The 12640-nt window shown below is 43.5% G+C and overlaps 1 protein-coding gene across 1 annotated transcript in view; it reads left to right on the forward strand.

Moving 5' to 3' along the window:
- The window catches only part of cpne4 (copine 4), a 355119-nt gene that overhangs the window by 64603 nt on the left and 277876 nt on the right, over positions 1–12640 (forward strand). Inside the window, exon 2 of the mRNA XM_033048680.1 lies at positions 7623–7813. Coding sequence (XP_032904571.1) covers positions 7643–7813 — 171 coding nt within the window. The 5' untranslated portion in view covers positions 7623–7642. The remainder of the gene's footprint in view (positions 1–7622; positions 7814–12640) is intronic.

Genomic DNA, 12640 nt, shown 5'->3' on the forward strand with positions numbered 1-12640 from the left:
ATGGATGACATTTTGGGTCAGAACCCTTCGTCAGACGAGATCGAGAAGGCCAGCAACAGATGACCTCAGGATGGGTGGAGTCCATAATGGCCCATTGTTGGCTGGGGAAGATGTGCTAACAATAGGGATATTGTTCATGTTTCTGGATTGTAAGCTGCCCAAGCAAAATATGAGTATTAGTGTTGATGGCCTCTGTGGGCAAGGCCGGCTGCAGAGCCTGTTCCAATACTGTATGAATCTCCATGATAATTGCTTGATGTATCTGTACATAGCATTCACTGATTCATGCACTGGGACACCCAGGCTCCTCTGAACACTAAAGGGCCTATCCCACTTGGGCGTCATTTGCGCGTCATTTACGCGACAGGCTGGTAGTGACTGACGGGAGACTGTCGCTTGAAAATCGTCTAGCAGTACAACAATCGCACGCCAAGTGCTCTTGAGGCCCCCCTTCCACACCCTCTCCCCACTCAGTTGCTCCACTCCCTCACCGGGTACCCCCAAGGCCAGTGATCAGTGATTGCGCAGCCCCCCCACTTTCAAAAATGCTCTGCGGCCCCTGGTTCAGATGGAGAACACTGCCAGATGTGAGCGGGGAGCCAGTTGTCCGTGATGTCTGGATCCCAATGCTCAGCACTTCATGTTTCGGAGTTGGCTAATGTGATTGATTTGTAATTAGCCTGATTTGTAATTAGTTGACAAAACCTTAATTTACTAATCCGGAATATCCAGGGGGATGGGATAAGTGTAATATTAAAATGACATGCAAGGTGTCAGGCTGTCTGTCACAACATACAGCCCAGATAACCCATTATTTCCTTCATTTAAATATTGGGAAGGTAGCACTATTGTCATTTGCCACTCAACTATTATGTTTGTTTACCTCACTGACTATTTCTAAACATGCCCAAACCCCCAATTTTTTTTGACAGGTTGAATAGAAATGTCCCCAATCTCATTGTTTTATTAATTCAACACGTAGATGAACATCGTCAAGGAGTGTAATCAGATGGAAACTGATTCAGATGCGATGTTTAAGAGCTTGTTCAAAGAAGGGGCATATTTTAAAGGAGTGACAGATATACCTGCAGGAGAATGTGTGAGGAGGTTATTATTTGTCTTTAGTTTTAGCTTGAACCAGGACATCTGAAGATTCAAAGTTTAATATAGTAATTGTGCTGATACTGACTCTGACCGACCACGTAATGAACATCATCTATTCCGGAGGTTTTACTTTTCTGATGCCATTTAAACTTCACTTGGATTTCAATCACTTCAATGTAAAAGTAATTGTGAATGGGGAGCATTGGAACAAAAATTGCCCTTGGTACTTATTAACTGTAATGTAATAATGTATGCATGTTGGTAGGTGCAATCGAAACAAAGATCTTTTTATCATTGTTGTGTTATGAATACCACAGAAAATATTATGTACTCTCAAGATCACATTAAATAGAATATTATTGCTTAAATATACAGTTATTTGACTTTGCATTTCGGAAAAGTCCCAACTGAGAGGAAGACAGCAAAATACTGAAAATATTGGGGGTAAAAATGACTTCAGGCCAGTTTGTTAGGAAAATGAAATAAATGGTAACAGAATATTTATACAGCTGAGTGAGTATAATTTTATGGATGAGAAATTGTGTTCAACTTCTCTGACAAAGTAACTAGCATGTTAGATAACAAGGAAGCCAATGGGTGTAGCAAATTTTGTTATACATAATTTGGTCTGTGAAGTGCCCCATAAAAGATTCCTGCATTAGATAAGCACCTGTGGACTTGAACGTAATAGGTTAAGTCCAGGTGGTCAGATATGGGGCTTTATGTGTGGGCCAGATATATTGTCAGTGCAGAGGTGCTAGGAGCAAGGCCAAGTGTGCATCCAGAGTCAAGGTCTGGAATAGTACTAGGTGTGCAGTCAAAGCTGGGACCAGGGGAGTGTTCAGCACTGGGAACCTAAGCAGGTAAGCAGCTATGATCAAGGTAGAATAGGGGCCAGGTGTAAGGCTGGACTCAGGGTCAGGAATGAGAGAAGGTATGCCACTGGAGTCGGGTTCAGGAGTAGTACCAGGTGTGCAGTGAGACCCAGGTTGGTCTACACGGGCCAAGTGTTTGATTATAATCTAATTTCCATACATGAATACACTAAGATCATTCATGTGCTGCACCTGTTGATCAAAGCCTGGGCTCTACTGTGGAATGTAATTAGGAATGTAATTTAGTCTAACCTTATTCATAGCTAATCCAATTTAAAGCATATATATTGCATTCAAGTGTAAGTTAAAAGACTCCCCAGTGTTACTCCTACCGTAGTCCTTCTGATTGATGTACACTGTTCTTCTAGTTGGTATATACAATACATGTTGTGGATGGTACAATCCTGTGGATGCTACATGGCATCAGTGGTGTAAGTAGATGAGTTGCCTATCAAATGGTCGTCTTAAGTGTTGTTAAAGCTGCACTCATCCAACAAAGTGAAGAACATTCCATCAGACTCTTTTTTAAAAAAAAGGTGGATATGATCTGGAGAGTTAAGAGGTGCGATACTTGCCACTAGATTCTTAGCCTATGACCTGCTCTTGTAGCACATTCTGCAATTCATTTTGGTTCTTTAACCAATTTATTGTTTGGATACAAAAGCAAGGTCTCATTCTTCTAGAGCCTTCCAAGCTCTGTATTACTCTGATCCCCACAGCTCTCCATTTGCATTTCCTTAATTTGAAATACTTTACTGTTAGTGATTAAGCTTCAACTCCCAAAATACAAAGCTCCAAAATTACTTCAAAACAATTTGCTGCCTTTCTTATCTGTTCTCTGATGCGACTGGAGCTTCTAATTTACCCTCTTGATTAAGTTTAGTTTGGTTTATTGCCATGTATACCAAGGTACAGAATGTTTTTGTTGTTGTTGCGTCAGCGGAAAGACTATACACGATTACAATTGAGCCATCCACAGTGTACAGGTTCAGCATAAAGGGTATAATGTTTAGCGCAAGATAATGTTTAGTAAAGTCCAATTAATGACAGTCCACATCTCCAGTTAAGTAGATGTGAGGTCAGGACCTCTCTCTGTATTCTGTCGCATCATTATTTGATATTAGGCCCACTATGGGGATGTCGTCTGCAAATGTGTAAATTGAGTTCGATTTGTATTTGGCTGCACAGTCGTATGTGCATAAGGAGTAAAGAAGGGGACTGAGGACACATCCTTATGGGGCACCAATGTTGACGATTATAGTAGATGATGATTTGTCCCCTATCCTCACGGATTGTGGTCTGTTGGTCAGGAAGTCGAGGAACCAGTTACAGAGGTGAGAGCTGACTCCAAATTCCATGATTTTGGAGATGAGCTTGGATGGGATAGTGGTGTTGAAAATGGTCTCAGAAAGGAGGATGCACCTCAAACTACAGAGCATCTCATCCCCTCCATGACACACTAGTTAACCTGAGAGGCACCTTCAGCTGGTCACACCAAGATGCAGCACAGTATCAAGTTGTACAACTCCTCCCACTTCTGTTGTGGGGTAGCATGACCCCTCCCCGATCTTTGTACATTCCTCATCCTGGACTTTTCCACTCGATAATTTAATTTCATATTTGTGTAATATTACATATATGCTGTGCAATAACTGGTCACATAAATTTCATTATTATTCATTATTATTAATATTATGCACATGACACTTTCCACACCGTGTATCTTTTGTATCTATTGACTGATGGCAAACCAATTTTCCTCTGGGCTAAATAAAGTGGTATTGTATTGAAAGCAGAGCTGTAGTCTATGAATAGGTCTGACACGGGTGCCCCTCTTGTCCAGGTGTTCCAGGGATGAGTGCAGGGCCAGGGAGATGGCATCAGCCATGGACTTGTTGTAGTGGTAGGTGGAACTGCAGTGGGCCAAGGTTACTTGGAGACTGGATTTAATGTGATCTATTGACAGCCTCTCAAAGCACTGTGTGATTGTTCCATCTGTACTAATGTCTCGATACATGGCTTGGAACACATTGGACAGTGCTTGTCATAAGTCATAAGGTCATAAGTGATAGGAGTAGAATTAGGCCATTCAGCCCATCAAGTCTACGCTGCCTTTCAATCATGGCTGATCTATCTCTCCATCCTAACCCCATTCTCCCCATAACCTCTGACACCTGAACTAATCAAAAATCTATCTCTCTGCCTTACAAATATCCAATGATGGCCTCTACAGACATCTGTGGCAAAGAATACCACCGATTCACTACCCTCTGACTAAAGAAATTTCTCCGCATCTCCTTCCAAAAAGAACATCCTTTAATTTTGAGGCTATGACTTCTAGACTCTCCCACTTGTGGAAACATCCTCTCCACATCCACTCTATCCAAGCCTTTCACTATTCTGTATGTTTCAATGATGAAGTGCCCCCTCATTCTTCTAAACTCCAGCGAGTACAGGCCCAGTGCCGACAAATGCTCATCATAGGTTAACCTACTCATTCCTGGAATCATTCTTGTAAACCTCCTCCAAGCCCTCTCCAGATCCAGCACATCCTTCCTCGGATATGGTGCCCAAAATTTCTCTCAATATTCCAAATGCGGCCTTACCTGTGCCTTATAGAGCTTCAACATTACATCCCTGTTTTTGTAAAAAAAAACCCTCTTGAAATAAATGCTCGCATTGAGTTTCCTTTCTTTATTACCAATTCAACTTGCAGATTAACTTTTTGGGAATCCTGCACCAGTACTCCCAAGTCCCACCTCCGATTTCTGGATTCTCTCCTCATTTAGAAAATAGTCTGTGCCTTTATTCCTACTACCAAAATGCATGACTTCACACTTTGCTACACTATATTCCATCTTCCACTTCTCTGCCCACTCTCCCAACCTGTCCAAGTCCTTCTGCAGTCCCTGCTTTCTCTACACTACCTGCCCTTCCACCTATTTTCGTATCATCCGCAAACTTGGCCACAAAGCCTTCAATCCCCTCGTCCAAATCATGAATATACAACATGCAGAGCTTCGACCCCTGTGGAGAATTGTGGGAATTGTCAAGGCCTACAGCTCCAAGCTGTCGGTAGGGATTTATAGAACTGAATTAATATTGGTGATTTGTGGATGGACAGGGAAGGGAGAAATGCGTAAGTAAAACGTAAGTAAATTAGAAGCTCCAGTTGAATGGATCTGTAAGCAGATCCAAAATGTTTAGTGTTAAGTCAACAGCATTTAACCACATCAGAAAAAAAGCTTTTTTTTTCTCTCCCCAATTCTCTCCCCAATTTTGCAGAATAGATTCCAAATGAAATAATGATTGAGATAGCACCATTCATGCGTATGTGGCAAGACCCCTTGATGAGCTTGGTTTCACAGTCAATAAAATCATGGTTGATTGTCTACCTCAGTTCTACACAACCTCTCAAATCTGCTGTTTAACAATGTGATGGTTGTTTGCTGGTTTTGTAGAAAGAGAGGGGACATGAATTGGTTATTAGACTGGAGTAAGTTGCTGTTTCGAGATAATTGGAGATCAAAGAAATCACAATGAGGATATTAGGTTTAAGGGTGTGTGTAGGACAACCGTATAGAAGGCAGTTGAGCTGCAGCATGATAGTTAATAGTTCGAGGAAGGAACGGCAGATGCTGGTTTATGCCGAAGATCGATACAAAATGCTGGAGAAACTCAGCAGGTCAGGCAACATCTCTGGGGAAAAGGAATAGGTGATGTTTCAGGTTGGGAGACCCTTCTTCAGGAGAGGCACTGGGGAGGGCCCAGAGGAAATTCTACTCGGATGATATCTGAAATGTGAGGTTAAATTCATCACAAAGGCTAAACTCACTGCATCTCTTTCCTTTCATGGAGAAGGATGAATTGACAGAACTTTGCAAGGTTTTATGGGGATGAACACAAAATGTTTCCACTTTGGAGAAAACAAACTCGAGGCTATCCATGTAAGAGCAAGAAATTGGTTCAGGAATTTGGGAGAAACATCCTCATCCAGGAAATGGTCCGAATGTTGCCCTTGCTGTTGTGTGAAAAGGGCATCAGCTGGTTGGTCAGATGAGAAAGCAGGGAATGGAATGCTGCTGAAGGATAGGTTGAGCTTTGAATGGAGAATCAATGCTGGCAGAGATCAGATGGGCTGAGTAGCCTGTTTCTGTGCTGTAGATTCTTTACACTTTTCTGTATCTTTAAAAGTATCTTAAAATTGTTCAGAAGAAAAGCTTTAAAATCTCTTGGAACTTTTACAAAGTAAAGTAAATACATATTAAATTATTCTTCTGGCAGTTAATTATAACTTGTCCATCTTTTACATTTATAATTAATATAAAATGAGGCCTTATTATTGTAACTGAGAGCTTCATAATGAGGGTACAGTGTGTGACAGATTTAAACTGAGCCTTATAATAATATAGTGTGTAAAGGAGTGTCATTAACAGAACCATGTAATAGAGATGCATAGCAGAGGATTAAACCTGAATACTTTATAATGAAGCTATAATGTATAACTGATATTAACCCTACAGTGCTAGTCAATACCCTGTGGCTGCATTTTACTTAGTTTACATGTTCTTAATCCTTAAATAGACAATAGACAATAGGTGCAGGAGTAGGCCATTTGGCCCTTCGAGCTCGCACCGCCATTCAATGTGATCATGGCTGATCATCCCCAATCAGTACTCTGTTCCTGCCTTCTCCCCATATCCCCTGACTCCGCTATTTTTAAGAGCCCTATCTAGCGCTCTCTTGAAAGCATCCAGAGAACCTGCCTCCACCGCCCTCTGAGGCAGAGAATTCCACAGACTCGCCACTCTCAGTGAGAAAAAGTGTTTCCTCGTCTCCGTTCTAAATGGCTTACTCCTAATTCTTAAACTGTGGCCCCTGGTTCTGGCCCCCCGCCAACATTGGGAACATGTTTCCTGCCTCTAGTGTGTCCAAACCCTTAACAATCTTATATGTTTCAAATAGAGCGAGTAGTGCAGGACCAAGCCTATTTTTGCACGGGTCGGAATACACCATGGAGGATTATTGATTAGAAAGTTTGTTGGTTAAGGTCAAAGAAACAACTGTGTATTTAATGGAATTTTGCCATTTTTCTACTTAATTGTCCTCCGTAAGCCTTGATGTGGAATTTTGAGATCATCGGAAATCCTGGCACCGCATCCCAACAGTGCAACAAGCCCTGTTTACCCGGCAGCCTGGTCTTGCTGACGTAAATGAGATCCAATGTGTAGGAAGGAACTGCAGATGCTGGTTTATCCGAAGACTGACACAAAATGCTTGAGTAACTCAGCGGGACAGGCAGGATCTCTGGATAGAAAGTATGAGTGATGTTCCAGGTCCCGTTGAGTTACCCCAGCATTTTGTGTCTATCTTCAATGTAAGTAAGAAGGGTCTCGACCCGTCACCCATTCCTTCTATCCAGAGATGCTGCCCGTCCCGCTGAGTTACTCCAGCATGTTGTGTCTACCTTCGGTGTAAGTAAGAAGGGTCTCGACCCATTCCTTCTATCCAGAGATGCTGCCCGTCCCGCTGAGTTACTCCAGCATTTTGTGTCTATTTACGAGATCCAACTATTAAATCATTGGAGCTCCCTTTCATCTAAGACAAGACCACTAAGTAATAAGTTTTCCTTTTCTTTTGCAGTGTGACGTGTTGTGACGAGAATGAGCAACATTTATGAATCGGCTGCCAACACGCTCGGGCTGTTTTCCAGCCCCTGCCTGACGAAGGTGGAACTGCGAGTGTCATGCAAGGGGATCTCAGACCGCGATGCACTCTCCAAACCAGACCCCTGTGTTGTCCTCAAAATGCAGTCACATGGACAGTGGTTGGAGGTATGATTTGGCAAAAGTGATTCTCCCTGCCTCTGTACATTCAGGGAATATGCAATATATTATTACAATCAAGCTGTCCCCAGCATACAGATACAGGATGAATGAATATCATTTAGTGCAAGATAAACTCCAGTAAAGCCTGATTAAAGATGGACCGTGGGTCTTCGATGAGGCAGATGGTAGGTCCGGACTGTGCTCTAGTTGATGATAGGATGGCTCAGTTGCCTGATAATAGCCCTTACTAATCAATTGATGCCCTTACTAATTAAAGTTTAAGTGAAGAGAATTGGAAAACTATGCATTGTCTGAAACCTCTATATAAACTCCACTTGAGTTAAATGCAAAGCTACATTTGTTCCCAGCATATCAAACATAATTATATGTTTGCAGTTTGAGCATCACTAAGATAATCCAGCTTGGGGGATTCAGTTTGAACACTTACCTACATGTGCATATGCTTAGGTTGCTTGAATTTCTTTTAGTACTCGAGTTGTCCTAAATATTTTTTGTGTTGCTTTGTTATAGTCTGACATATGACATGTTTGCAGCAAGAATTCAAGGAGAGCTGCAAAGTAGAGTGCAAGGAGAAAGATAAAAGCTGCCGATTCAGGTCTGTTGGGATAACAGCTTATTGTGCCAGTCACATTGCTCAGGAGAGAAAAAGGATGTTCAGGTGGCAGATATTAGTAGCAGCTGGGAGAAGGTTTTTGAAGGCAGAAGGTCATTTGCATTAATTAACAAAATGATTTTTTTTTTGTGTTACTATTGTTACCAGAACAAACTTGCAGAGTTGAGTATAATCAATGGTTGATACATTTACTCAGGTTTTATTGGCAACCAAAGATGAATTTCTCTCAGCCAAGATCTTACAGTCACTTAGGGAGATGAGAAGAGAAATGAAATAATATTAATTTAACATCCACTTGCCTTATTCTAAGCACATTGGTTCCATTTCTCTAGGATGCAATTATGGCACAACAAAGCATTTTAGGAATATCAAATCCAATTTTGTAGTTTGTGCCAAACTGCTTGTTTAAAATCGTTTTGGAGGAAATGGCCAAGGTAATTGCACTAATTATTCTCTCGCCTCTACTGTGTTGGATTGCAGTGGTGAAGTCCAGTGAATCGAAGTTCCAGTCATGGAATAGGACAGGTTTGGAGGGATATGGAAAAAGCGCAGGCAAGTGGGACTAGTGTAGCTGGGACATTATTGGCTGGTGTGGGCGAGTTGGGCTGAAGGTCCTGTTTCCACACTGTATCACTCTATGACTCTATGAGTGTACACTAGCACTATCCTACACATTAGGAACAATGTTACAATTTTACCGAAGCCTATTAGCCTACAAACTCGCACATCTTTGAAATGTGGGAGAAAACCGGAGAATCCAGTAAAATCCCACGTGGGCATAGGGAGAACCTGTGTCACTGGCGCTGTCAGGCAACAATTCGACCACAATTCGCCTGTTTAAATGCTGGTTAAAATTGTACTTTTTATTTCTTGATTTTGTTGGGTGAATTCTTCAATGAGTTTGACATCTTAACTTACTTGATGAGTTCCATTTGTTGGATGCTGGGGATCTCCCTGACCTCACCTAATATTGAAAAAGAAAAGTCTCATCACAAAGGTCATTGGGCCTTTGGCAGCTTTTTTTTTTTTTAGGTCTCGGAAAATACTTTTTATCAGTGGTATGTGAAGTATCGATTGATTTTATTTTTCTGTTCCTATACTCGAGGCACTTTTAGCAGATTGTATCCATCCTTCCACTGACAGTTAAAAAGAAGGTTCCACCCATGCCCTTACCCAGTATATTTATCTCATTTTTGACAACTGCCCTCGTTTGATCCGGAATTGCCTAAAGTTACCAGATACCTTGTGGAAATTCTACATCACCCTTACATGGACTGGTCATGTACATCTGAACTCTGACCTTTGTGGCTGCAGATTCTCTGGGCGTGTGCACAGCCAATGTCCTGGGATGCACATGTGTTGGGTGGAGCCTGAAGCATGCATGTGTGCTGGCCAGCTCCCTGGAGAAGTGCACAACTGAGTATTGCTATTCAAGCCTATTATTTGATTCAATATATCTACTGCAATCACCCAAAAGCTTTCCAAAATGTTCTCATCTTATCTTTCTAAATACCGCAACTTCAACTATTTATTATCAAAGGAATCGCCCTCACGCTATAAAAGAGCTGCTTTATCCATATTCCCACATGAGCAATAAATGAACAGTATTGTGGCACTTCAAAGAGGTGCTTGCACTTTAGTGGTTTTCTAATACAAAACATCCCTCCTACTGCTGTCCAAAATAACCACTTATGTTGGCAGCAATGTTTAAACATGTGTGTGCATGTGTATGCGTGTGTATATATGTATGTCTATATAAATCAACACATAATAACAAGAACAGCAGATTGTCGTGCTTACCTCCATGTGGAGAGCCTCATAATTTCCACCAACAATCAACCACTGCAAAGATTTAGAGAAATAGTGTGTTTAAGAACTGTTAGTAAGATTATTTTCGCTCACATCCCCATGTTTCCGGAGATGAGGATGGAATGCTTATGGACGAGAAATACCTTGCGAGCATCTTCCAGACAGAGGTGGCGAATTACTTTGTGCAAATAGTATACACTAGACTAAGTGGGAACCGTTGGGTCCCAGTCACACGGGAGGCCTGGTCCCCCAACGCAACCCATTCCCCAACGCAATAGTCCACCACTCACCCGTTCCCCAACGCAAACCGTTTCCCTAATGCAATATTTCCCCACTTACCCATAGCCCCTAACTGCGCAGGCATGGCTCATTGTCCCCTCATCCCTGAGCACTCCCTCCCCCTCCTCTACTACATTGGTGGGAGGGGAAGGGGGGAGGGAAGTGGGGTGTGCAGTGGTGTGGGGTGGGAGGGGAGGAGGGGTGTGTGTGGACGGGGAGATGAGATGGTGGTGTGAGGGGAGGGGGGGGTTTGGGGGAGGGGGGTGGGGAGGAGGTGTGTATGTGGGCGGGAGAGGGGGGAGAAGGGAGGGGGAGGAGGGATGTGTGGGGGGAGGAGGGATGTGGGAGGGGTGTGTGTGTTGGCGTGGGGGAGGGGGTGTGTGTGTTGTGGATGTGGTGGGGGTGTGTGGGCAGGGGGGTGTGTGGGCGGGGGGTTGTGGGGGGAGAGGAGTATATGGGCAGGGGGGGAAGTTGTGGGGGGAGAGGGGTGTGTGGGCGGGGGGGAGCAAGCTCAGAGAAAAGACGGGGGAAGAACCATGGGGGAGGGGGGCATCGCGGGGGAGGAGCAAGGGAGGCTGACCAGAGGGGTAGTGGCTGGAATTGGCGGTGCGATGGGGATTCATAGTGGTCACTGGTTGTTCTCCTCCGCCGGGATCAGAGTCTGCACTTGGTGACATCGGCGACATCTCTGACTCCGGGCTGGACTGGGCCATCCTCATCTCCAGTAAAGACGCGATGGGGCAGGAAGGGGCGGACTGTCCCGGTGCGTGACGGGAAGAGACTAATCCGCGCGGCGCTGGACGGCAGAAGAGATCGATCTGTGCACACGAGGTTTTAATGATTTTTTAAACCTCGCTAACATTTACGACATTCAACCGATCGGAACGAAACTTGGTGTACTGGCAGCACAGGAGAACGGTGAGCGAACTGGTGAAAGATCGTAGCACTATCGCGAACCGGTTTTGCGCAAATAGAAAGACCGCACAAACTGGAAGATAACAAGATCAGAGTTTTAGTTATGTATAGATAGATACAGTGGCTTGCAAAAGTTTTCATACCCCTTGAACTTTTCCACATTTTGTCACGTTACAACCACAAACGTAAATGTATTTTATTGGGATTTTATGTGCTAGACCAACACAAAGTGGTGCATAATTGTGAAGTGGAAGGAAAATGATACATGGTTTTCATATTTTTTTACAAATAAAAAACTGAAAAGTGTGGCGTGCAAAAGTATTCAGCCCCCCTGAGTCAATACTTTGTAGAACCACCTTTCGCTGCAATTACAGCTGCAAGTCTTTTGGGGTATGTCTCTACCAGCTTTGCACATCTAGAGACTGAAATTTTTGCCCATTCTTCTTTGCAAAATAGCTCAAGCTCAGTCAGATTGGATGGAGAGAGTCTGTGAACAGCAATTTTCAAGTCTTGCCAGAGATTCTCAATTGGATTTAGGTCTGGACTTTGACTGGGCCAGTCTATGTTTATATGCTTTGATCTAAACCATTCCATTGTAGCTCTGGCTGTATGTTTAGGGTCGTCGTCCTGCTGGAAGGTGAACCTCCGCCCCAGTCTCGAGTCTTTTGCAGACTCTAACATGTTTTCTTCCAAGATTGCCCTGTATTTGGCTCCATCCATCTTCCCATCAACTCTGACCAGCTTCCCTGTCCCTGCTGAAGAAAAGCATCCCCACAGCATGATGCTGCCACCACCATGTTTCACAGTGGGGATGGTGTGTTCAGGGTGATGTGCAGTGTTAGTTTTCCGCCACACATAGCGTTTTGCATTTAGACCAAAAACTTCAATTTTGGTCTCATCTGACCAGAGCACCTTCCTCCACATGTTTGCTGTGTCCCCCACATGGCTTGTGGCAAACTGCAAACGGGACTTCTTATGGCTTTTTTTCAACAAGGGCTTTCTTCTTGCCACTCTTCCATAAAGGCCCGATTTGTGGAGTGCACGACTAATAGTTGTCCTGTGGACAGATTCTCCCACCTGAGCTGTGGATCTCTGCAGCTCCTCCAGAGTTACCATGGGCCTCTTGGCTGCTTCTCTGATCAATGCTCTCCTTGCCCGGCCTGTCAGTTTAGGTGGACGGCCATGTCTTGGTAGGT

This window comes from Amblyraja radiata, chromosome 2 (assembly GCF_010909765.2).
Source record: "Amblyraja radiata isolate CabotCenter1 chromosome 2, sAmbRad1.1.pri, whole genome shotgun sequence".
In the NCBI taxonomy this organism is placed as follows: domain Eukaryota; kingdom Metazoa; phylum Chordata; class Chondrichthyes; order Rajiformes; family Rajidae; genus Amblyraja; species Amblyraja radiata.